General features: G+C 64.0%; 1 protein-coding gene and 1 long non-coding RNA gene across 2 annotated transcripts in view; one reads left to right on the plus strand and one right to left on the minus strand.

The window, feature by feature from the left end:
• PRDM16 (PR/SET domain 16) overlaps positions 1 to 6785 on the minus strand; it is a 27016-nt gene extending 20231 nt beyond the window's left edge. Inside the window, exons 1-4 of the mRNA XM_029945941.1 lie at positions 6619 to 6785; positions 4893 to 5040; positions 4381 to 4534; positions 14 to 301 (exon numbers count right to left, since the gene is read on the minus strand). Of these exons, the coding sequence (XP_029801801.1) occupies positions 14 to 301; positions 4381 to 4534; positions 4893 to 5027 (577 nt within the window). The 5' untranslated portion in view covers positions 5028 to 5040; positions 6619 to 6785. The remainder of the gene's footprint in view (positions 1 to 13; positions 302 to 4380; positions 4535 to 4892; positions 5041 to 6618) is intronic.
• A 2510-nt stretch (positions 6786 to 9295) lies between these two features.
• Positions 9296 to 10800, plus strand: LOC115299865. Its single transcript, XR_003912374.1, has 2 exons — positions 9296 to 9741; positions 10127 to 10800. It is a non-coding gene; the product is annotated as an uncharacterized LOC115299865 (long non-coding RNA).
• The last annotated feature ends 13201 nt before the right edge of the window (positions 10801 to 24001 follow it).

Consider the following 24001-nt stretch of genomic DNA (forward strand, 5'->3'; position numbering starts at 1 on the left):
GAGAAGGGCAGGCCGCCCGGGTGCGGCCGGGACGGGAAGTACTCGTTGAAGCCGAGGCCGGGCGGGGGCTTCGCCTTGTCCACCATGGGGCTGGGGGTGAGGGGCAGGCCCGGGGCGAAGATGCCGCCCGGCGGGTAATGGTTCTTGCCCTCGCAGAAGCGCCGGTGCTTGTTGAGGGAGGAGGTGGTGCTGAACATCTGCCCGCAGTCCTTGCACTTGATCTGCGTGCGGCAGTCGGCGTGCATGCGCTTGTGGCGGCACAGGTTGGAGAACTGCGTGTAGGACTTGTGGCACACCTCGCCTGAAACATCAGCACAAAGCAAAGACACACGATATGAAATTACGGGGAGACCCTGAGGGGCAGGGCGGGGCCCTCGACGCGGAGCGGCTGTGCTTGTGCGCGTGTGCACACGTGTGTGGGCGTGTGCGGGCACCCTCCCCTGGGGCCGGCCTGCGTGGCTGGCACACACCGGTGAGAACCGCCTGGGCCTCCCCACTCGGGCGGGTCTCCGGGGCCTCGACCTTGCCCGTGAGAGATGGGGTACATGTGCTGTTCGTGCCCACCTCCCCATGAGCGTTTGTGACAGGGGGGCCAAGGTCTTCTGAGATCACTGCTGGGGAGTAAGCCCGGCGTGCAGCCATGCATGCACCTGCTTCAGTGCCCCCAGACCCCGGGGTTGCCACCGCACCCTGTCCACCTCGGGGACGCCATCCCCGCTGCTAAGAGGAAACGCCAGTCGCCAGATTAGCTCTCCTGCTCTCTGTCTGGAGAGAGGGGCCTCGGGGTGACCAGCCCACGTGGGGGGTCCTCAGGCAGGCGGTCTGGGCTGGGAGCACGGCCCCGGTGGCGTGAGGTCAACGTCTGGGGATGGCTGGAAGGTGGGCAGGGGAAGGAGGCCCAAGCAGGGGTGTGTGGAAAGGGGCTGGTTCCGTGTTTGAGACCGAAGCGTCCCCAGAAGCCAGCCCAGGCTGGTGGGCAGTGGGCTCTGCGCTGCCGGCCAGAGCCGAGCACCAGACCCCAGGCCCGGGGGACCCCGGCTCCGCGGTTCCCCGAGGACTTGTGAGTTGCGTGCTGTCACTGAATCACTAGCTTCTCTTTCTTTCTTTCTCTGTATTTCTAACCAGAAGTGAAGGAACACACGCACGCACGCACGCACGCACACACACACACGCACGCACGTCTCTCTCGGCAGGACGACTGGCTTCCTAAAGGCAGCCCCAGGAGAAGCAATGGGGTCAGCCTGCCTCTCGCTCATACAGACCCCGGCCGCCGGGGGTCCCGCTCCTGCGCCCGGAGCTCTGGCCCCGGGGTGTGGCATGTGTTCATCACACTTTCTATTTGTATTCAAGGCCCCGTCTTTCTGGCCGCCGGTGTGGGGGGCATTTTCAAGGCTGAGGGGGAAGAGTGTGGTCTCTTTGGATCAAATCTGCCCTTTTTGGGAGGCAGTTGATGCAGAGGAGCCGGGCCGCGGACGCAGCCTCTGAATGCACTCAGCTCGCCCGCCTGGCCTCGGGGAGCAAGGCCGTTCTTCAGCTTGGGCCTCGCTGGCTGAGCCAGTGACCCGTTGCCACAACCTGGCCCGGCTCACCGGGGCCTCATCACTGGCTTCGTGCAGGCCGCTACTCAGGCAGCGCCCAGCAGGGCCTCCTGGACCAGCACCACGCTCGGTCGTGCCCCTCGGTTCCCACCACTGTTCACAGGGTGGAGGGTCCGGCGGGGACGCTGGGGCTGCCGTGAGCCCCGCCTGGAGCCCGAGATCCGCAGAGAGGCGGGCCCTGGACCTGCACTCCGGCGGCTGGCTCAGAGCCGGGGTGGCCTGCTGGGGCTGAGAGGGCCCTGGGCGCCTGCTGTGGACGTGAGAGGGCCCCCCAGTCCTGCTGGGGTACAGAGGGGCCCCGGCCACCGCCGTTTCCTTTGCTTGTGGGATGTGTGCGTGGATGTGCTCACACACGACACTCACTCTAGGGAAGGGGCTTTTCCAGAGAGTGCCCGCAGGGAGACTGATGACCTGTGTGCCCGACGCAACCCCCCCAAACATCCTAGCACACACCTCAGCCCCCGGGGGTGACAGGCACCCCTGGAAAGCCACCCCGTCCCAGCCTGCGTGTCAGTGAGGAAAGGGCTTCCGGGTGCAGGTCCGAGAGGGCCGTGTGTGCACACGAGGGGCCGCGCTGTCTGCACCCTCCTCGCCGGTTTGTGGGTTCGCCCTTCCAAGCCCGGCACGGCCTGCTCCGCCGCGGTTCGGAGGATGCACAAAGCCACACTTACGTGCGATTTCTGAACCCTGTGCCACCCCATCTGAACGACACGGCGTGTAGGCAACCCGGTCACGTTCAGGGTTTTCTCGTTCGCTTCCCCCCTTCAGCCGACGGCCAGGACACCAAGGTGAGCGTGCGGCTCAGACAAGAGGCCCTCGGGCCCTGCAGAGATGCCCACGCTCTGCCCACCCACATGGGGAGTCTGTGCAGGCGGCATACACGGTGGTGTGGAGGCCAATGTACCCGGAACTTCTATTTCTAAATACACGCCCAGGAGACGCCTCAGAGTCATCCACACGCCCAGAAAGGCATGAAACTGCACAACTTCCTGCTCCAAAACATTTAAAAACCCCAAGCTACTATTCGATGCCCCAGATGGGATTTCTTGGCACCCTCATCCATGGAGCTCCAGCCACCAAGGCACAGCCCCCAGCCCCCTCTTACTCCGGCTCACCTCTCCCTGACCCCTCCCAGAGGGACCCACTGGTGCCCCAGGGCTCAGAGGTCTCCATCCAGACCTGCAGGGTCCTGGGGGAGCCAGCCCAGGAAGGCAGGTGTCTGGGTGCTGCTACCAGGGCAGCTGGAAACTGGGGCTGGGGACAGAGCAGGAGGAGGGCACAGCCTCGCCACCCAACAAAGGCCTGACCGGCCAGTCAGCACTGGGCGTCCGGCACCAGAACAGCTTCAGTGAGACCCCCCCCCCCGCCCCTGCCGCTGACACCCAGTCCTCAAGCTCCTGGAGTTACTGCTCCTGACACTGCTGTTGTGGGGTTTGAGAGGCCCCAGCCCCCTGGGCCAGCCTGGGGCTACAATCCAGGCCCTGCAGTGTGGCCTCAAGCACCTGCTCCCCTATTGTCTGTAAGTCTCAGTTTCCTTCTCTGCCAGTTGGAGACAGTGTGGCTCTGAAGGGTGCTATGAGATAGTGTGTGTGAGATGATGACCCTGGGCAATCCTGTGTGGGTGATGAGTGCACAGTTCACATGGGTGATGAGTGCACAGTTCATGTGGGTGATGAGTGCACAGTTCACGTGGGTGATGAGTGCACAGTTCACGTGGGTGATGAGTACACAGTTCACGTGGGTGATGAGTGCACAGTTCACATGGGTGATGAGTGCACAGTTTGTGTGGGTGGTGACAGCGCAGTTTGTGTGATTGATGACAGTGCAAATCATTTGAAATGATGTGTGAATAACTCAGCACAGTGCTAGACAGAGAGGAATCTTCCGTGACTTTGAAACTCACTGAGAATAAGGGCCATGACCCTGCGCTGGCTCCCAAAGTCCCCCAGACCTGGCCCTTGTGACCCGACCACTCTCCTCTTACTGCCCATCTTAGTCTCCAAACACTCTGGCCGCAAGGCCTCTGTGCTCTCTGTCCCTGTCCCCCGCACCTCCCTCTCCACAGGTGCCCGTCCGCCAGGTCCCTGGAGCCCTCTTGTTGGACGAGCGTTCCCTGCCCCCTGCACGCACCGGCCACGGGCACCTGGGCCGCGGGCACCTGGGGAGCCGCCTGAGCCTGTGCCACCACCGCTCGGCTGATGCACGGGATGCTCCCGCCTTACGGTTCACAGGGCAGAGCCTCTCTCTCGTCCTCCTCGTGGAGGCTCCGCGAGGACGGGGGCATTTGCCGCTGCCACCTGCCGCCCTGACGGCGCTGGGGACACAGGCTGGGGTCCCTCAAGGCCACCATGGAGTGGGCAGAGCTCAGTGAGCGTCCCCGGCGTTTCGGGCCTCCCAGAGCTCAGGCTGGGGTGTGAGTGCAGGAGAGAGTAGGGGGGGCGGGCTCTGGCTTCTTCTGTAGGACCCAGGACTTCTGGAAAGTTCCTTCCCACCGCCACCACCCACCTCTCACTGTAAGCCAGGGGAAGAAGCAAGGAGAGCAGAGGGGAAAGGAGGCCACAGCGAGAGAGAGGCGGACCGCAGGACGAGCAGGTGCGGCGGAGCAAAGTGGCGGCGCGGCGGTGCCGGGCGGCTCCGGGGCCTGGGCTTCACCCGGCAGAGGTTTCTGAGCAGGCAGGGGTCCTGCGAACGGAGAGCCCGGGCATTTCACACCGTGGCCTGGCCTCCAAGCACCCCCCGGCGGAGGCGCAGGGCGGGGAGGCCAGGCCGGGGGGCCACTTACATATGAAAGGTTTGACGGTGCTGTGGATGTGCTTGTGCTGCTTCAGGCCCGAGGACGTGGCGAACGTCTTGCCGCAGTCGGGACACGCGTGGGCCCGGGCGCCCACGTGCTGGGAGCGGATGTGCCGCTGCAGGTTGCTGGGGTCCGTGAACACCTGGGGGACGGACACCGTTGCTGGCTCCCCTGTTGGCCCGGCTCTGGCAGCTGGGAGGGGGGCTCACGGCCGCTCTGGCCGCTGCAGGGAGCCCGGTGGGAGGGGCCTCTGTGGCGGTGACACCGGGACCCCGGCTGCGACCACCAGGCCGTTTCTTCCACCGTGATTCCCCGGGGGGCGTGGCCAGGAGGACGCTGGGGGCAGGCGCTGGCGGGTGGGGGGCGGGAGCCCAGCCTGGGGAGCAGGGGCGGGGCGGGTCTCCCTGGGCCCTCTCCCGGCGCTCCGCGAGCTGGGTGAGCCGGGCGCCCCTCCCCGCTGCACACCCGCCTGCACTAGTGTGGCCGCGCGTGCACGTTACCTTCACGCAGTTTTCACATTCGAAGCGCTTGCCGCTGTCATGGGACATCTGGTGGCGGATGAGGTTGGACTTCCAGTTGAAGGCCTTGGGACACTGGTCACACTTGTACTCCCGCTCCTCCGTGTGCACAACCATGTGCTGCTCCAGGCTGCACGTGGACAGGGGGCAGGGGTCACCGGGGGTCCGCCTGCCCCCACCACTCCTGCGGCCCCCGCCCAGAGGTGAGGCGGAGTGCTGGCGGCTCGGGTCTGTCCACGTCCCCTCTGGGCAGGCAGCAGGGCGGAGGGGCAGAGAGGGGAGGAAGCCGGGCCTGGACCCAACTCAGGCTCTCGCCCAAGACCCTCCTCCAGGCAGCCAGCGGCAGGGCAGGACCCCGGCTCACGACTCCTGGCGGCTCTTCAAGAAGATCTTAACCTTGGGGCTGACCTTGGGCCTCAGAAAAGGGGTGCAGAAGCCTCCATCATGGCCGTGGGCCCGGGACGCCCCAGGCCATGCCCGGCCTACCCATATACACAGCTAGGAGGCGGCCTGGGGGGAGCCTGTGGGCCTCCAGTGAGACGTGGTCAGGTAGGGAGAGCGCAGCTGCCCGGCAGGGGCGCTACGCTTGGACGAAGGAGCCCCTCGCCCCTCCTCTCGGGGGGACGTCCTGGCCTCCTCCTGTCCCAGGTGTGACCGTTAATCTCCGTGAGCGGGGCAGCAATGCATCACGGCCCGTTAATTATGGGGCCCAGCCATCCATTCACATCAGAAACGCTTGGTTCCTGATCGCTGGCAGATTGTGTCTTTTTCTCCGTTGTTAATTGTGATTTATGTGTTTATGTAAAGAAAACACGGACCCTCTTGAGCACCGCTTACCGCCCAGGGTCTCAGCTGGGATTTGCCCAAACGCTCATTTTCTTAGTCATCTGTTCCGGGGGAAGGCGTTCCGGTCCCGGCAACGCCTCAGCCAGTGGGTGACCCGACGGGTCCTCCTCTGACCTTGCGAGGCTGTTCTGGGGAGAGCCTCACAGGTCGGGCGAGGGGCCCTCCTGGGACAAGGCTTCACGCTTCCCCAGAGCACGGGGACGGCACGCCCTGGCTCTGTCCCCACGAAGCCTGGAAGCTGGTCTTTCCCAGGGGGCTCCCATGGGTCCTCAGGGCCCCACTTCCCAGGGAGAGGGCCAGCTCGTGCCTGCTGTGGGCTGACCACACCGCCTGTCACAGAGCTGGTCTGGCGCTCCGTGCCCACGTCTGGGAAGCCTCCAGGTCAGGTGGGGTCCATCCCTGGAGCAGAGGCCGGTGCCCGGGTAGGGGATAAGGGACCCCTGGGTGGCCCCTCCCAGCCCCCGCCCACAGGGTAGAAGGAGCGTGTGTGTGTGTGCAGAGGGTGGAGGTCACGCCACGGACCCCAGGGCAGCAGGGGGGGGTTTCCATCCTGCTCTCCTGGTCTCGGACCTTCCTACGGAGTGGCCTCGGGGCTTGTCGGTGTCCACCTGCACTTCCTGCTCTCTGCGCTGTGCCCACGGCTCACAGGGCCTGCGGGGCGTCTGCCGGCCACGTGGATCCTCTGGGGGCGGAGGGCTCCGGCCAGGGACGCCGCGGCCTGCGCCCACGGCCCGTGGGCCCGCTCTGCGCGTGAGGCCCGGTGAGTGAGCGGGGGCACCGGTCCCCAAGGTGAGCCCCAGGGAGGGGGCCCGGAGCTGCCGCTGTCAGCGGCCGGGCCGAGCGGAGCGGGGAGCGGCCCTACCTGTGCTGGTTGGGGAACGTCCGCTCGCAGTCCTTGCACTCGTGGGCCTGCTCGCCGCCGCCGCCCAGCCCCTCGTAGAGCGCGGTGCCCGCGGAGCTGCACGCATACTTCTTGTGGCGCCGCAGGTCCAGCTTGGACCGGAAGAGCTCTTCACAGGCGTCACAGCGGCACGTGGGCTCCCCTGCTAGGGACACAGGAGGGGGGTGTGGGGAGCGCCAGACGGGGCGCAGGCCCCAGGCCCGCGGGCCCCGCTTCCCACACCGGCTGCTCCCGCTCCGGCTTCCTTTCTGCCCGCGTCCCGGCCCGGGTGTGGCCGCCCCAGGGCCCCGGGGACGCGGGGACCCCGTCCGCATCACCAGAAAAGCCGAGAAGCGCCGGGCAGGAGGCCACGGCGGGCTGGAGGAGGCCCTGCACTTGGGGGCCGAGAAGGAAGCTGCGGGGCTTTGTTTATGGGTTAGGGGAGAAGGCAGGCTCTCAGGCATATCATAAATTGCAGTCGTCAAGGTCAAACAAATTAAAGGGGGGCGGCTATTATGAAGTTTACGAGGCGGCATCCTGACCGCCGTGCCAAGCCAAACAGCCCGCTCAAAGCCGTAAATTCCCCAGAGGAGACGTCCTCAGGGCCGGTCCCAGGCCCCCGCCCCGGGGAGCTGCCTGACAGCGGTTTCTCCCCTCCCTGCCAGAGGAGGGGACAGAACGCTCGCGCCGAAAGCTGTTGCACAAATTGGAAAGTGTGCATGTGTGTGCGAGCAGTGACCGTGTGAAAGCTCGTGTGCTTGTGCACAGGTGTGCAGGGTGCACGGATGTGCAGCTGTGGGTGTGCATGTGGGGTGTGCACACACTTGAACTTGTATATCTGAACATATCGGTGTCCACGTCTGTGCACCTTTGTGTGAACGTGTAGGATGTTCGTGATCCACACTTGTTTGTGTTGGTGTGTGAGGGTGCACATGTGGAAATGTGTGTGCTTGTGTGTGCTCACACACGAGTGTGCCCGGGCATGAGGACCCTGGGCACTTGTGTGTGGTGTGTTGGTGTGTGTGCTTGCTCTGCACGTGTGAATGTCGGTTTCTGCACACACATTTGTGCACACGGTTGGCATGGGTTATGTGTGCTGAGTGTGAGTGTGCGTATATGTGTATGTGAATGCATGCATGGGTGTGACTGTTCAGTGGTGTGTGTACTTGTAAACGTGCGTGCGGTTGTGCGTGTGTGAACATGCGTGTGTTACATGTGTGTCTGTGTGAACGCGCATGGGTCAACATGTACGCGTGTGCGGGAGTGAACGTGTGCCTCTGTGTGCGCCCGTGACGGTGTGTTGAGTGTGGACACGTGTGCCCGTGTGTCGCTGCCTGTGTACAAGCCTGTGCACACGTGCAGAGCTCAGCCTTAATAACCCGGTGGAACAGAGACCCAGGCGGCCTGACCCTGAGGGGCCGGGAGGCCAGGGAGGCAGCAGGGTGGCGGCGCAGGCAGAGGCAAGCCCTTCCACGTCACGGAGACCCCCGGAAACGTCTCTGAGCGCTAAGGACGGGGCGGGGGGCTCTGAGCCTGGGCGGGGCGTCAGGGCAGAGGAGGCCCACCTGCTCATGGCCGGAAGCTTCCCTGAGACTAAGGATGGAGGCCCCGCCCCGGGCGGCACCCCCCCTCTGGTGGCCCCTGGAGGCCCCCCGCCATGCCCAAGGCAGGCTCCCTGGGAGCCGGCTCTGAGCTGTCCCGGCTGAGCCCCCGGGCCTTGGACGGCCCCTCAGATGCACCAGTATGAATTCTGTTCATGTCTTTGCACGGAGGTGGACATCCGGGTGACAGGGAAGGCTGCCGGGAGGGCCCCGCGGACGGGCCGGGCAGGCTCCAGGGCCCGTCAGACGCAGCGTCCAGCCTGCCCACGACCCGAGCGGGTCTGGGGGTCGGGTTACCACACCCAGCGCTGCTCTGGGCCAGAGCCTGGCGGGTCTCCGCCTGCGGGCGGGCCTCCGAGGCCATGAAGGCTCTGCCCCAAACGGCTCCCCGAAGGGCCTCCGGGGCCTGGGCACCCACATGGCGAGCTTCGAGATGGATGGGGCGGGGGAGGGGGCAGGGCCCGGGGCTGGGGAGGGCAGGACGGAGGGCGGCCGCACCAGTGACCCCGGATCGTGACTGCACACACAGTGATCAGCACACCCCCAGTTCCTACGACGGGCAGGCCGAGGGGCGGGGGAGGAGGGACGGTGGGGCCGTGGCCGCTGGAGCACGAAGCCAGAAAGTGCTAGAACAAAACCCATCCAAGCCCTGGGAGGGTCCCTGGGGGCCAGGCTGGGTCGGGGAGGGGAGGGGAGCAGGAGGGTGCACGTGGCAGGGTCTGGAGCGTGCGTGCTGCTCAGGGGACACGTGTCCTGCGGGAGGGGACGGCGATCGGCGACCCTGGAGGTCTGGGAGGCCCCAGGTGGCGGGCGCCACCCCAGGAATTTCCCAGCGTCCATCCACAGGCTCCCAGGGGAGGCTGTTCTCATTGCAGCTTTATAACTGAGAACGGAGGCCGGGCGGACGGAACGCGGGCCCAGGGCGCCCGGGGAGGGGGTGGCGGAGCCGTGTAACCGGAGCCTGGGCCCCGGGCGGGGCCCGGGAAGCGGGGCGTCCTGGTCTTGCTCACGTGGGTTTCCTCTCCATCTGAGCACCCACCATCTCAGAACGGGGCCGGATGCGTGGACCCCACATAAACGGCCCCTGTGGGTTTGTTCTGACTTCCTGGGGCCCTCCCACCCGCTGCTGCCGCCATGAGGAAGTCAGACATGCCAGTTTGTACTTTACTCTTTCTGGACCCAACCAGGAACGATCCCAGAAGTTTGAAATTTGAAAACAAAGACGCGAAGAAATGCTGACCCTGCCGGCCCAGGGCGCCGACCACCCTCTGCTCTCTGTCGATCTGGAGTCGGATTTAAAATGAAAATTCTGCCTGATTCTCACTCTGACGGCACTTGGGGACCTCCTGGAGGCCGTGGACCTGACTGGAGACAAATGTCACCCCCTTTCCCTGGCCCCTCATCCCTGACGGACCCACGTTGGCCCTGGTCGAAGGACAGAGATGGCGACAAACATGCCTAAGCCTCAGCCCCCACACCTCGTGCGTGGTGTGGACCCACGCAGGTAAGGCTGGCACTGAGCGCATGCCCGGCACACGCGGGAAGGGCTACGAAGGATGCACACAGCCTGGTGGTTCCCAGGGCCCGGCACAAGGAACCCCATGAAAACAACACTAAAGAATATGCTTATCTTATTAACATATTCATTAACAAAAACATACCTTCCGTGTCTGGCTACACTGCGTTACATTGTACTATGTCGTGTTGTGTCATATTATACTATTCTCGTGCTATGTTATATTGTTACATTATATTCCTCACATGCTTTACACACAATTCACTGCATCCTCTTGACTTCCTTTGAAGAGGGGGGGATGTTAGCAATTTTAAGCCTTTCTCAAAAGAAAAGCATATTGGAATGGAAATGATTTTCTTTATTTTCTCCCAAGAGCAAGCTTTCCTGAAAGAGAAACCTTCCCACTCCGCGCTGGAAGAGCAGAAACAAAATAAAAAGTCGCTGCAACTAATGACTCTGGAAGTGGCTTCCCTGTGCTCTGGGTCCCTCGCAGGGAAATTGGAATTGCATTTCTTTACAAAGCCGCGGCTTCCAAGGAGCATTCTGGGGCTCGGGTCCGACGGACCGGTGCGCTCCGCCCCCGGCAGGCTGGCGAGGCGAACCGGGGCCTCCGTTTCCTCCGTGACACCTGATCGCCGTCCCCGCCAAGGGCCCCTGCCCGCGACAGCAGCACAAAAACATTGCGACTCAACGCTGAACTCCCTTCCTGAATCTGGCGGGGGCCCGTGGGGGCCGCGGGCCGGGGAGAAGCCCCGCGTGCACCCGAGGCCACCGGACCCTGGCCACGCAGCCACGGGCGAGGCGGCCCACGGCGCCCTGCCTGCCTGAAGTTCCGTCGGCAACTTTGCGTGGCAGAAATGTAACAGAAAAATAAATCGGTGCCTAATGGCTTCAGAGAGCCGAGGGGGACACAATTATGTGACATCTGCATGCTAATGTAGCAGACCGGAGGCTCAAAAGCACTGGAGAGCACACTCCAAATTCCTGCCGTGATAAGGGGCCTCTGTGTTCAGCGAGGGCCGCGTAAAAGATTTTTTATGATAATTATCTTAGTGAGGAGCGTGTTTGCATTTTCTTTTTGTGCGACTCCGAGTTTAGCCTGGGAGGGGCGGCCGTTGGGGGGCAAGGCGGTGACCGTGACAGCAGAGCGTATGAAAAGTCAGATTATTTGATGCTCGACTATTATGTGTGAAAAGCAATTAGCCCACAGATGCTTGATGAATTATTAGGGAAGTGTGGACCCGGCTTATTTTAAGATCCGGGGCCTGGGGAGCAGGGGGAAGGCAATCAGGTTTTTAAAACCTTCTGGAAGAAAGAAGTTTCATTATACAGATGACGTCCCCTGGCCGGGTGCTCCCCTAAGGGAAGTGGGTTTATCTTTCCGAGTTCTCGTGTGCTACCTGAGATCTATAGGTCTTTTCAACAATTATTTTAAGGAAAATGAGACCACCCCCTCACTACCCCAGACCTCAGCCATTTATTTTTCTTTTCTTGACGGCCTAATTAAAACCAAACTCTGGAGGCTTGTGCAGATAGGGTCCGGCTCTGCGGCCACCGCCTCCGGAGCGGCCGCGCAGGGACACGGGCTGCGTGAAGGAGGCGCCCTGACTGCCGGGCCGGGCGGGGGGATCAAAAGGGTAAATTAAGACAGAGACCTCTGGGTTTGCTCCCGGCCCTGCCCAGTGCCAGCCCCTCTCGTGACATTATTAGAGGAACTTGCGGTAAGAGGCGTTAAGGATGGAGCCCCGTCCAGGGGGAGGGAAGGAAAGGCAGGAAGGGGAAAAAACAGCCTCCCCGGTGCTCCGGCGACAGGGGGGCGCTGCCTCCCGGCTCCCGCGTGGGGCCTCCTTGGAGGGGCGACGCCGTGAGCTCAGGGGGGTAACGCGCCGCTCCCCGCTGCCAGCTCCGTGCGCCTCGGACTCACCCTGTTCCTGAGCCCCGAGGGGGACGGCGCATCGCCTCACAATGTGGACGAAGACGTCTGCATTTCGGAAACCCCAGCCTGTCCGCGGCTGGAATCTGCAAACACCCTCCGAGATGCAGGAGGGTGTGCGTGAGGGGGGAGGGCCGTGTCCCCGCGGGGCCCCCCCGAGCCCGAAATTCCGCCTCTCACGAAATCAGTTTTCCCTTAACGTTTCTCTTGCACTTTCTGTGTCAATACGGACGGCAGCGCCTCCCTGCCCTCTCTGAAACGAGCCTGAAACGTCCCCGCGGCAGAGCTCCGTTTCTGAAGCACAAAACCTTTGTTTTTTAAGGCCCGGGGAGAGCAAACCATGCGGCTGCAGATCAGAATAATACAATGCAGTTTTGGAAAAACCACGACAAAGATGCAAGGCCCCATGATCCCCATTGCTCATCTGGCCTGAAGTCCCGGCTGGAGTTTGGTGTGTGGCTCGCACAGCCCACGGCGGGGGGCAAGGCGCTTTGGTGGAGAGGCTGTGAGGAGGGGGCTGTCCCGCCGGCCCGGGGTCCGGGCGGCGGGCCCGTCACGTGGCAGGCATGCCGGGCGGCCTCGGGAGGGGGGCTTACCATCCAGACTGGGGGGCGCCGTCCCCAGGGCGTAGGCGCCCTCCTTCACATGCACCAGCAGCTCCTCCCCGGGCTCGATGTCCTTGATGACTTTATAATAGATCTAGACGGAAAGGCAGAGAGAAGGGTAAGTGTCGCGGTCTTGTCGCTCCGGGAGCCACGCCGCACGCTTGCTGCGGGGCCGGCCCGCTGGCCCCTTGACCTGCCTACTAATTTCCGCTAAGAGTTTCCTTCTGGAACTTTGCAGAATGTGCTCAAAAGGACGAGGGTCCCTTTCAGTTTGCTTCATCTGGGGGTAGGAGATCGGTAAGGGGTCGCAGGATGGCATGAGTGAGGGTCGGCCCGGAAGTTTCCAGGCAGAGCGGGTCCTGCGGGAAGTTTCAGGGCTGCTGGTGCTTCTCCCTGGGGGCAGGGCCTGGCTTGGGTCTCAGGCTCCTTGTCCCAAAGTGTTCAGAGACGCCCTTTGTCGGTGGGGGTGGGGGGCCAGGGTCTAGAGGGATTTGAGAGTGAATGTGGGTGTTCGGAAAGTGGCCATGGACTCAGACAGAGGCTCTGTGGGCCAGGACGGCAGTGGCCCTCAGCGAGCGTGGACTCCGTCCACAGGGAACGCAGAGAGACGTGTGTGCCTGCAGCAAGCTTGGTGTCTGGCAGGGATCGGGACCCGGGGAGGGGTGCGCGGGGCTTGGGGGAGATGTGGCAGCCAGCAGCAGTGGGCTCTGTCCAGGGGAGGAGAATCTGGGTAGTCTAGCCTCGGGGCAGCACCACGGGGATCACGCATCGCCTGAATAGGAGCCATCTGCATTGGAGGGTGGCCAAGACCCGGAAAACCCTAGAAGGACCACAGGGGCAGGGGCTGTTTGGGAGGAGACCCAACCTACAGAGGCCGGAGTTGGGGAGAGAGAATCGGGGTCTTCCGGGCCTTGGAGCCCCCTCCCCTCTCTGGAGAGCAGTGACGCGGGTCCTTTGGTGGTGGGGGGGCTCCGAGCCCTCACAGGAGTGGGGCCGGCGCCAGGAGACCTTGCATCTCAATTCCAGAAACGTCAGACAGCCAGGCCTCCGCCCGCCACCCCAGCACATGGGTATTTGGGTCTCTACCCAGATAACGGTACCAAAGGGCTTCCAGAAGCCCGAAGGCCTGGCTGCCCGACTGGCTGGGAGACCAGAAAAGACGGAGGCAATTCCATCCGTGCCCTGGAAACACGCAGGCCGTTCCCACCCGGGGTCCCCACACGGCGCCCACGGAGGACCTGGGTGTGAGGACCCGGGCGGGACACGGATCAGGCGCCCAGAGGCTGAGCTGGGCACCCGGCCCGCACGCGCCCCGTGCCTCCCTCCCTCGCCCCCAGGCCCCGGGAAACGTCCGGAAGCCTGAGCCATCCCTACCACCCGGGGGACTCCTGTCCCCCTCCCCAGGCCAGGTCTGCGCGCCTCCTTCACAAGCCACCGGTCCTGACAACAGCAGGGACCCCCGGGCACACCGGTGTCCCCAGGGCCTGCCTGGAGGTCCTCCCCCGGGACTCCTGTGTTTTACTTGGCAATTGCGCTCACATCCATCGCTGCGATGGCGGGGCTTTAAGTGGAGACTAGGAACCGGGCCCAGTAAGTGTCGTAACGGAGCCCGTTGTTACTAAGATCCCGACTGTGGATTGTTTTAGCTAGAAATTACAGCGGCCAAATAATAATTGTTTTGAAAAAAATCAGACAAGCCACTGGATTTCAAAATGGGGCCTGGGGGTCATGCATCCGACTTCGGCCCAGGTCATGATCTTACCACAGTCTGTGGGTTCCAGCCCCGTGTCAGGCTCTGTGCCGACAACTCGGAGCCTGGAGCCTGTCTTTGGATTCTATGTCTCCCTCTCTGCCCCTCCCCCTCTCATGCTCTTTCTCTGTCTCTTAAAAATAAATATTTAAAAAAAAACACACACAAAAACCAAAAAACCAAAATGGGGCCCAAAGAGTATGGGGGCGCTCCGAGGAGGCCTGGGGACCCTGAGCGACGGGGGAGGGGCCGAGCCGACACCAGCCTCCGGGGCAGAGAGCAGGAAGGTCCAGCAAGTGCCTTTAGCACCGCGGCTAGCTGCTACGCACAGGCTGGGCCCCTGGCCAGCTTCCCGCAGGCCCCGTTAGAGGGCAATGTGGGCCCGCCCGCCCATCCCTCCCCTCCCCGCTCTGACCTGGCGTCCGGATCAAATCAGCGTGGCGCTCCGCTCCTGGGGCCGCATCCCGCCTCCGGCAGGGACTGCTGAGCTCCTGCTCAGGCTGGGCTGACGGGGGCTGGGCGCTGCCCGCCTCCCCTCTCTACCTCCCCGTCCGACCCCCTCAGAGGGCCACCCGGCCTCCTGGGACCCCCCACCCTCCTCACCCCTCTCTCTGAGTGCCACTGGCTCTCCCGGGACCCCCCACCCCGGTGGCTCCTGAGGCCGCTGGACTTCCTGGAATCCCCTACCCCCACTCCGAGGCCACCTAGGTCCCCGCCCCCACACCCCTCCCAGTCTGAGGGCTGCCGGACCTCCTGGGACCCCTCTCCAACCCCCACATGTGCTCCCAGGCCCCTGCCTCCCCGGGGACTTTTCCTCCCAGACACAGCCCCGGAGGAGGTAAGGGAGGGTCTTGCGCGCTTGGCCACAGGGAGCAGTTTTGTGCGCAGTGGGCGCCCCCTCCCCAACCCTGGGACAGCACCTGGCCGGGGTGTGAGCGCCGCGCAGGACAGCCACGGCCGCCTGGACTTTGAGCGGAAGACGGAATTAATTGCTATTAGTGCTGATCACAGGGCCCTGGCTAGGGCCGGGGGGGGGCAGGGGTGTCCCCAACGGGCCCCCACCTGGAAGGGGAGACGGGCTGAACAGAAATCAGCGCAAACTTTTCCAGCCTCAGCGGGTGCTGTTGCCAGGGGCACGGAGGCGTGAGGGGGACCCTGGTGCACAAAAGCCGGGCGTTTTTACGACCTGGTCCCGCTGGCACAAAGGCCTTATCAGCCCGCCTTCCCGTTCCCGGTTGGTCCGCAGCCTGGGCTGACTTCCCAGGACAAAGGCCGGCTTCGGAGGGACCGGGGCCTGGGCGGCTCCTGGCCTGGGGGGGGCGTTACAAACTGCGCACGTACAGTGCCAGGCCGGCCCCTTCCTCAGGGGCCTGAAGTACATGGTTCCGGAGCCCCTCGAAAATCCCGGCCGTGGCCGAGAGCCTCCTTTCGCGGCGTGCCCCTCGGCGGCTGGGGCGGCTTCAGACCCGAGGGCCCAGTGCGCAGTGTGGACGGGCTGCGCGCTGGCTTCACGAGGGAGGCAGGCCTGCCCGTCCAGGAGAAAGCTCTCTCCTGACTCCTCTTCCGTCCGGGGCAAGGAGGAAGGTCAGTGTGAGCGGCAGCACCGAGCCCCACACCTCCCGACAGCTGCAGCCCTGCGCCGCTGAAACCCGGCTCCGCGCTCCGGCTGTGCGGCCCGGCGAGGCCCAGCTGGAATCTTCTCTCCGGTTTCAGGAGCCGCGAGCTGGGGAAGCCACGGCAGCTGAGTTCACGGGAGCCAATAAATGTCTGTTCGCAAAGGGCTTTCAAAATACCCAAGCCAGACTGACGGGTCTGAGGTTAGGTCCCTGTTTTAACGTGCCCCGGCCCGTTCACCGGGACGGCGGTGGCCCTGAGGGTGGGCCACCGCCACCCCCGCCGGGTCCTCCCCTCCCCCTCGGCCCTCTCCCAACACAGGAGGGGGCTCCTTGCAGGTGGATGGAGCTCGGGGACAGATAACCCACATTCCCAACACAAGGCGCAGGAAGTGCCTGAGAAAAGTCGATTTCACCCAGGCCGTGCTCACTCAGACCCTTTCGTGAGGACAAACATCCCTTCCCCCAACGTTCTTTAAGACAAAGAGATACTTCAAATTTAAAATGGCTGTTACGCTGTCTGGAGTTCCTTAAGTCCTTTTTAAAAGATTGAATCAACTCAGGAGGATGATACTATGTTCGAATATGACTGAGTTAAGCTCTAGGATTTCCATTCCTGCTTAATCTTGGGGTTTTACAATTTAAATTACGAGAACCGCCACCAGCATTTCCGGGCGGGGGCGGGGCGGGGGTCGGGGTGCCAAGTGGGGAGGCGGCAGGCTTGGCCCGGCTGGAGCAAAGGGGCTGCTCAAAAACGTGAAAGTGGTCAAGTGCCCGGGGCCGCGGCCCCTCTTTGAGCTGAGTGAGAGCCTGCGGCATGCTCATCTTAAAAAGAAAACCCCTCTCCATCCTGGATTTCGGCTCTGCGCGGCCTCCGCCCGGGCCTCTGGGGGGCTCTGCGAGAGCTTTGCACAAAGGAGAAGCACGCAGCCGGGGAACGGGCATGGCCGGCCCGCCTCTGGCCTCGCCCGAGCGGGGTCTCCGGTCCGTGGGCTCTCTCCTCTCTCGGGGACCCCTGCCGGGGGGCGGTGGGTCCGGTGCTGACTCTGGAAACGCCTCTGTGCGCCCTCACTCCTTGAGGTCCCCAGACCATGGGCGTCTCTGTCTGGGAAAGGCTGTGGGCAGTGGGGCCCCGAGGCTGCTGAGGGCTCGGGCAATTGGAATTTAAAGAGCAGGGTCGGCGCTGGGGGCTGCCGGGGGCTGGGGAGCTGAGCCCGACCCCGGGGACAGCGGGCAGGCAAATAGTCCCTTCCTCTGCCCGAGGGAGAGGACTCGGCCCGCACGCCTGCTGGCTGCCTTCCTCCCTCGCAGGGCTGAGGCAGCCAGTGTCCGGGTCTTTCCGGTCTCCTGCCGCCCTGTCTCCTTCCCGGCGGCACAAACGTGGGAGAAAGTCTCTTCCTTCGCTGTAGGTTTGGGAGCGGAGAGCGGTGTGTCTACGCACGGGCACCGCTGGCCAGGGTCCACGGTCCCTACCATTCTTGAGCGGCTTCTCCTGATCAAACATCCCCTCTGGTCAAGGACAGGGACGGATTCTGACAAAGGACAGCAGCCGGCGATGGGCGGGTGCGCTTGGATGGACAGGGTCGGCCTGCTCTGAAGACGGCACCGCAGAGTTCCACGGTTTTTGGACTCAAATGAATTTGATATGTGTGTTACGTCTCTTGTAAACTGGCCAAGAAACGCTACAATGAATCGCCTGCGCTTCTCATTTCAAAGGGGGAAATTGTATCTAATTGTTCGCAAGCTCCCAATGAAACGGGCCGATCCGTGTACAATGTTTAATTGAGAACACGGTGGGGGAGAGCGGAGGCATGGGGACCCCTGTCCGACGCTGGCCTGTCCTGCAGGTTCCAGCCCCGGTGACCGGTGGCGGCGGCCGCGGACGGGTCCGCGTGGAGGGCGAGGAAGCGAAAGCAAGTAGAGGACCGGCCTCGGCCTCCCCGCCCGGCCCGGGAGCACCGGGTTCTCATTAAGCGCAAGCGCCGGCTCTCCGCGCAGAGCTGCCCCCTTATCGGGCTGCCAATCTGCTAACGAAATGCCTTCTGTAACCAGCTCATCTGCTTCCTCTTCGGGGGCCCCAGCCCCGAGGCCCCGGGCGGAGCTGGCCAGGCTGCCGGGCTTTCCCTGCCGCCCGGCCGGCCCTGGGGGCGCAGCGTGTGGGCCCCTTGGGCTGTCCTCCGCGCCCTGGGCGTTCGGCGCCCCTGAGCTGTGCTCCCCGACATCTGCGTGTGACCCCAGTACCGGGTCAGGCCCTCCGCAGCCCTGCCGGCCCCCGGGCGCCAGGCCCCCGGCGTGGTGGGAACTGGGAGAATTCGGTGCAGAGGCCTCTGCTCCCCCCGGCCGGCACGGTACTTCGAAGCTCTTGTTTTCATTCCTGACGTTAAAACAAATCCAGGGACCGGCCCCGTCTGTCTCCTGAAACGTTTCAGACTGACTCGTGTGCTCATAAATGCGGGAGAAAGAACCACCCAGGGGTGATCTGAGTGTCTCAGATTTTCCAAAAGGAAAAGCAGGGGCTGGTGGACGGCGGTGGGGGGGGGGGGGCTCAGGTCGCCTGGGGCCGGGGGGAGGGTCCTGCCACCCAGTGGGAGCTCCACTGCCCGTGGGCTTCCCTTTGCCTTCTGTTTATGCCAAGTGGGAAGGGTGAATGAACGCACCCCAGAGTCTACGGCTGTGATCTGACCCCTCCAAAATCCCAGAGAAGGACTCGGAGACCCCGGCCGTGGGCCGTGGACGCTTCGTTCCCAGCAGCTCAGCCACCCGGGAGCCTGCGTTGGTCCAGGGCCGCCTGTGGGCGCCATGGGGGCAGCAAGCTGCCCGTCACCATTTCGTAAATGGGGCTGAGTCCAGGGGGAAATTCACTGTCCAGCGTGGTCTCTCTTGCTCGGGGCTCCCCCGTCGGGAGCTGCAGACTGGGGACAGAGGTGGCCGCCCGCGCAGCAGAGCAGAGTGACCAGCAGGTCACCTGTCCTTGGAGCCCCCTGGGGCTGGAGCCTGTCAGAGCCACAGGGAGCCAAGAGGGGGCCTTGTGGCCTGAGCAAGCAGCTGGAGGCAGGGCTGTGCTCACGGTCGTGGGAGCCACGGTCCACGGAAGAAATGCGTGGCTCCCTCCCAAGCACACGGTCTCCTGCTTGGAGCTGCCGCTTTGCTCTGCCAGCTCGGTTCTCTTGGGAGCTGTGGCTTCAGGGACTTTCTCTTTGCGGCCCTGAGACCCCCTCCTGCACGGTCTCCTTTGTCCTCTGGAGACTGGGGCTCAGGCCCTGTGACTTGAGCTTCCAAACCCCATCGGGAAAACCCCACACGGCCTTGTGCCTCTTAGATTTTCAGTCTGGACGCTGTCCCTTCCATATCTGTGTGCACGCGCATGCGTGTGTGTGTGCATGCGTGTGCATGCGTGTGTGCGTGTGCGCGTGCAGGCAGTGGGAGTATCCAGAAGTGCCAGGAAATCCTGGTAGAAGCTCTTGGGATTGTGGAAATCTGAGAAACCCCATTACTGTCGGGTACTGTTTCCTTCTCCAAGGGACGCCTGTCTTCAAAAATCTTTGTTTTCTCTTGACTCTTTCAGGGACGTTTTATGCCAGCTCCGCGCCGGGTCAGGCTTACTGCTCCGAGCACCTGGTGGTCCCACAGTCAGGACTGGCCGCCCACCCAGCGGGCTTCCGGGAGGCACCGGGGGCTCGGGCCCTCCCTCCATCCCAGCGGGAAGTATTTCTGTGGAGAGAGACGGGAAGGCTCTGCGGCGAGGCAGCCAGTCCCACGGGGACCCTCGCGTGGAGCCGACCCGAGCGCCTCACTGGCGAGTAGGAAGCAAACAGAGACGTCGGGAGGAGCTTGCCTTTGGGGAGATCACACATCCGTCTGCGTTTCCAGAAACTTGCCACCAACAGGCCCCTACTTTGCTACTAGACTTTGGTGCAAACAGTCCAGCCAACGTGTTTCTTAGATGGAGAGTCTGGACCCGCCGTCTCCCCCAGATGCCATCCTGGACTCGGCCCCACAGTGTCCGGAAGCTTCCGGACACAGTACGGAGGACACGCGGTCCGCAAAGGAGGGCCCGGGAGCCGCCCTCTCCGCGAGCCGGACCCGCGGTCTTCTCTCAGACCTCGCTTTCGTCCGGAGGAAGGAAAAGCGGTTTGTTTCCCTTTTTATGTTCTCTCCGAATTTTTGAGGATTATCCTTTTTTACTTTCATTTCTGCAATATTTTTTGCAATCAGGAAAAAAACCTCGCCTTATTTTCAAAATGCTGGGTTCTGACGAAAAGCTGTAGGCGGCGCAGGAGCAGAGGCGGATTCGAATGTCGCGGGGTCCGGTGCCAGCTTGCGTCCAGGCTGAGTCCCAGGGCCGAGGAGGGGCCTGAGGGAGGGAGGGGCCGCCGCCGGGGGTCCTGGGACCTCCCTGGTGTGTGCTCTCCGTGTTTCCTGAAGCAAAACCATTTCTCTGAAGTCAGGAGCCTCGAACCACTTTTCATGGTTTGCACAGGCGACAGGAGAACGCACTCTTTGTTATGTGGTCTCTGAAAACATTTTCGAAAGCAGTGGAATCCCTTTTGCAGATGAAATCTCCTGTGCAGCCCCAAGATCTTCTAGGCCAAAGCACGCTGCTCTGATTGGCCGGGCCGGGCCCCCGGGCATCCTGAGGAGCCCTGCGCTCCGGGGGCGCCGTGGAAATGTGCCCATGGGGCCTGGCTCCGGAGTGGGGAGTCTTCCGGGGCCGCTTGCAAACTTGTAATTAAAGCCACAGACTAAGAGCGCACAGCACTGGGGACACGTGGGGACCGGCCTGGACGGCCACCACGAGCACAGAGGGCCGGCAGGGCCTGCATTCCCGTGCGGCGTGGGCGGTCCAGTGAGCTGAGGGGGCTCCTTGGCCTCCGGGGGTGGGGGCGGCAGATGTGAGGTGCTGGGCCGTGGGGCCAGGGGCTGAAGTCAGGGCCACCGACTTCACCGAGCAAGCTCGGTTGTAGGCCGTGGTGGGGGGGGGCAGTGACCTCTGCAGGCTGGCCGGGGCTCACAGGGCACTCCCGAGGGTGGCGCTGACCCCTCAGGGAGCACGGCCGAGTGGAGCCACGTGACAGCCATGCTTTAGTGGATTGCCAGCAGAAGGCCCCGATGGAGCGACCGTGGGGTCCCTGAGCTCCCTGTGCCCCGGCAGGACAGGGCTTGGTGGGGCACGGCTACCCCTTTGCCCCAGCACCCCCCATTACCTCTCCAGACCCCGTGGCCCCAAGAACCCCCCGAGGGCCCGCGCGCCAGCCCCGGACCCACCTGCTGGTTGATCTGGCACATGGTGAGGTTCTGGTCATCGCAGGAGCAGGCCACCCGGATGTACTTGAGCCAGCTGCCGGACCCCGCCGGGGCAGCGTCCATGCAGAGCTTCTCAGTGCTCAGGGCCTCGGAGATCTGTCAGGGAGAGGGAAGGCCGACGAGGGTCAGAGGCGTCCTGTGTGCTGAGTCTGCACACCCTGCTTCTGCCCAATGAGGGCTGAGCTGTCTGGGCCCAGCAGGAAGGCAGCCGGGCGTCCGGACAGTAGCAGACCCCCTGGGCATTGGCGGCGTCCCTGGCCCACCCAGCCGCCCCTCCCCGGAGCCTCCGAGAGCCTGGTGGGGGGCCAGGGGGACGGCCCCTTCTCTCACCGGGCACGCTGCTGCCCTGGCCTGGCGAGAAGGCAGCCACCAGGGCTGCGGCAGCCCCTCCGCGGAGCTGTCCCACATGTGAGAAAGCCGAGGCCACTGTGTCTAAGAACAGAGCCCTCCGCTCGGGGCAGCTGGGGCGTTGGGCTGGAGGAAAGCGTTCTTGAAGGTAAAGGTGTTGTTGGGGTGTGAGGGTGTGTGCGTGCCCGCACCGGCGCACACCACCCCGACAGTAAGAAAGTCAGACAAGCATTCAGTTTTCTTAAAGGTGAAAAGTTTCCACTCGACGCCCGGGACCCACGGAAGCCCGGCCTCTCCTGGCACCGCCGGCGGCCAGCATGCCCGTGGCCGGCGTGACCGCCCGGTCCCTGCCGCTGGGCCCTCTGAACGCGTTCTGGCGGGCAGAGCGCGTGTCTCTGAGCGGCTCATCTACAAGGAGACCGGGGAGCTGTCCCCCGCTGGGAGAGGGGTGCCCCTAGTCCCGCGGGCTCTGAGGTGAAGCTGCAGCAGAGGGCCCCCCATCCTCACCCCTGCTCTGGTCACGGCCTGCGTGGGGTTCTGAATCCAGAGCCACGGAGGCCAGCAGCCTCTTGGGCCAACTTCCTGGGCAGTGCAGCCTCGACTCTTACAGGGTGGGAGGGAGGGTGAAGCCTCAAAGTAGGAAGGGGCACCCTGGGGGGGGCAGGGGCGTCAGGGGTGGAGGGGAGATGAGAACGCGGTGTCAGAAGGACCAGCGGAGTGAGGGCAGGGGCGTAGCCTGTCCCAGCAGAGAGAGGAGGCTGATCCCACGCACCGTGGCGTCTGCTCCCTGGAGGGCGTCCTGAGCGCCCGTTCTGAACGGTGGAGACTCGGGACAGGCAGGGCGGCCCCCGGAGGCCGGACGCTTCCTTACAGCTCAGGCCCCAAGAGTCCACAGGAACGTTCTGCACAGCCCGGCCCCGCGGCCCCGAGCAGCGAGGGACGGAGGGCTCCGGAGGCAGGCACACTGCTGCGGGGTGCGTGAACCTGCCCTGTCCCGTCTGCCCCTCTGCAAGCGGGGGCGCCTGAAGCCCCTCCCAGAGCCTCGGGCAGTGCCTCCTGTAAATGACAGGTCTCGGAGCCGATAGGCCTGGGCCCAGCTTTGCTGACGTCTCCAGAGGCTGATCTGGGGGCTCTGAACCCAGGGACCAGGGTCCTTTTTGGGGGGGCTTTCACCAAATGGCCCTAATTCTGAGAGAGGGGAGAGAGGCCAGGGGGCCCTGGGGGGGGATGGGGGACTGGAGGGCAGTGCGGCGCAGAGATGCCCCGCGGGCCGGCCCTCCTGACCCTCGAGGTGCCAGGGGGCACGGGGGCATGGCGTGCTCCGGGCCAGGATCGGGAGGCCACTTGAAGCCGGCCAGTAGGGACGGGAGCGCAGGCCCACGTGGGAGAGGCCCCCCTCCGGGCACTAACGCCTCTCAGGGGCCCCCCTCGCGCCTCCTACCCCAACTGCAGGAAACCCACAGAAAAGACCCACAAAGCAAAACCTGTGGTTCGCGGCACGTCAGCCAAGGGGCAGCCCTGCCCCCTTCCTCTGCCGCCGGAGCCGTGGACCCCACCCCACCCCCGCTGGGGGCGTGGGCTCCCTGTGCTGTCCCCGGGCCCTGTCTCTGTCCACCCATGGCACAGGCTGGGGACGGCGGAGACGGCGCACGCTGCGGGGACCATCACAGGCCTTGTGGGCCCCGCCCCCGCCGCCCCTCTGGCAGCCTCGCTGCCTCAAGGGTGTTGCTTCACCTTGACAGGCTGGGTCCGTCTCCCGGAGCCATGGCTGGAGGAGCACTAACTGTGCAGCCACTGCTGGCCTCTGCTCCGAGTGCTCAGGAGCCCTCGTTGTCCGGTGTGTTCGTGTGTGCGCGTGTGAGCGCCATGTGTGTGCATGTGTGATTGCACGTGTGTGCATGTATGAGTGCCGTGTGTGCATGTGTGCGCGCATGTATGTGTGAGCACCAGGTGCGTATGTGCATGCACGAGTGCCACATGTGCACGTGTGAGTGCATGTGTGTGCATGTATGAGCGCCATGTGTGTGCATGTGTGATTGCATGTGTGTGCATGTCTGCATGTATGAGTGCCGTGCATGCATGTGTGCATGTATGCGAGTGCGTGTATGCATATATGTGTGAACACACGTGTGCGCGCGCACACGCGTGAAGTGGCACTCAGGTGGTTGCTGGGGGCAGTCGGTGTGTTTCGGGAGAAGACGTGGCCCCCGTGAGGCAGTGGCCGCAGGCAGCCTGCAGGACTGACGCACAGGGCGCCCCGCCACCCCCCCCACACCTTCCCCAGGGCCTTGCTCATCTGAGTCCTTTTTCGCCACCGTCTCCCACGGCTACACCCTCCCGTCTCGGCGCCTCCCACCTCCCCAGCTGGGAGTGCCCTGGGATGTGGGTCTCAGAGGGAGACTTGGTGGCCCCAGGCCGAGCCCCCGAACACTTTCCCCGGGGCCGGACGGTGCACTGGGCCAGGCAGGCTCACTCCTCTCACTCCTGACCTTCTGCCATGTGGGGGGCTCTGGGCGCTTGGGGGTGGCTCCTCCCTGCCCCCCTACCCCCGCGGCCCCCCCACCTGCGAGGGAGCTTGACCCTCCGGGGCTCACAGGACTTGTCCTGGGGCAGGTGAGGAAAACCTCGGGGGGGCTGAAAACGCAGTGACTGCCCGTGGCCTTCTGGCGCCTGTGGGTCCTGTGTCACCACCAGG

The sequence above is a fragment of the Suricata suricatta genome, chromosome 8, assembly GCF_006229205.1.
Source record: "Suricata suricatta isolate VVHF042 chromosome 8, meerkat_22Aug2017_6uvM2_HiC, whole genome shotgun sequence".
NCBI lineage: Eukaryota > Metazoa > Chordata > Mammalia > Carnivora > Herpestidae > Suricata > Suricata suricatta.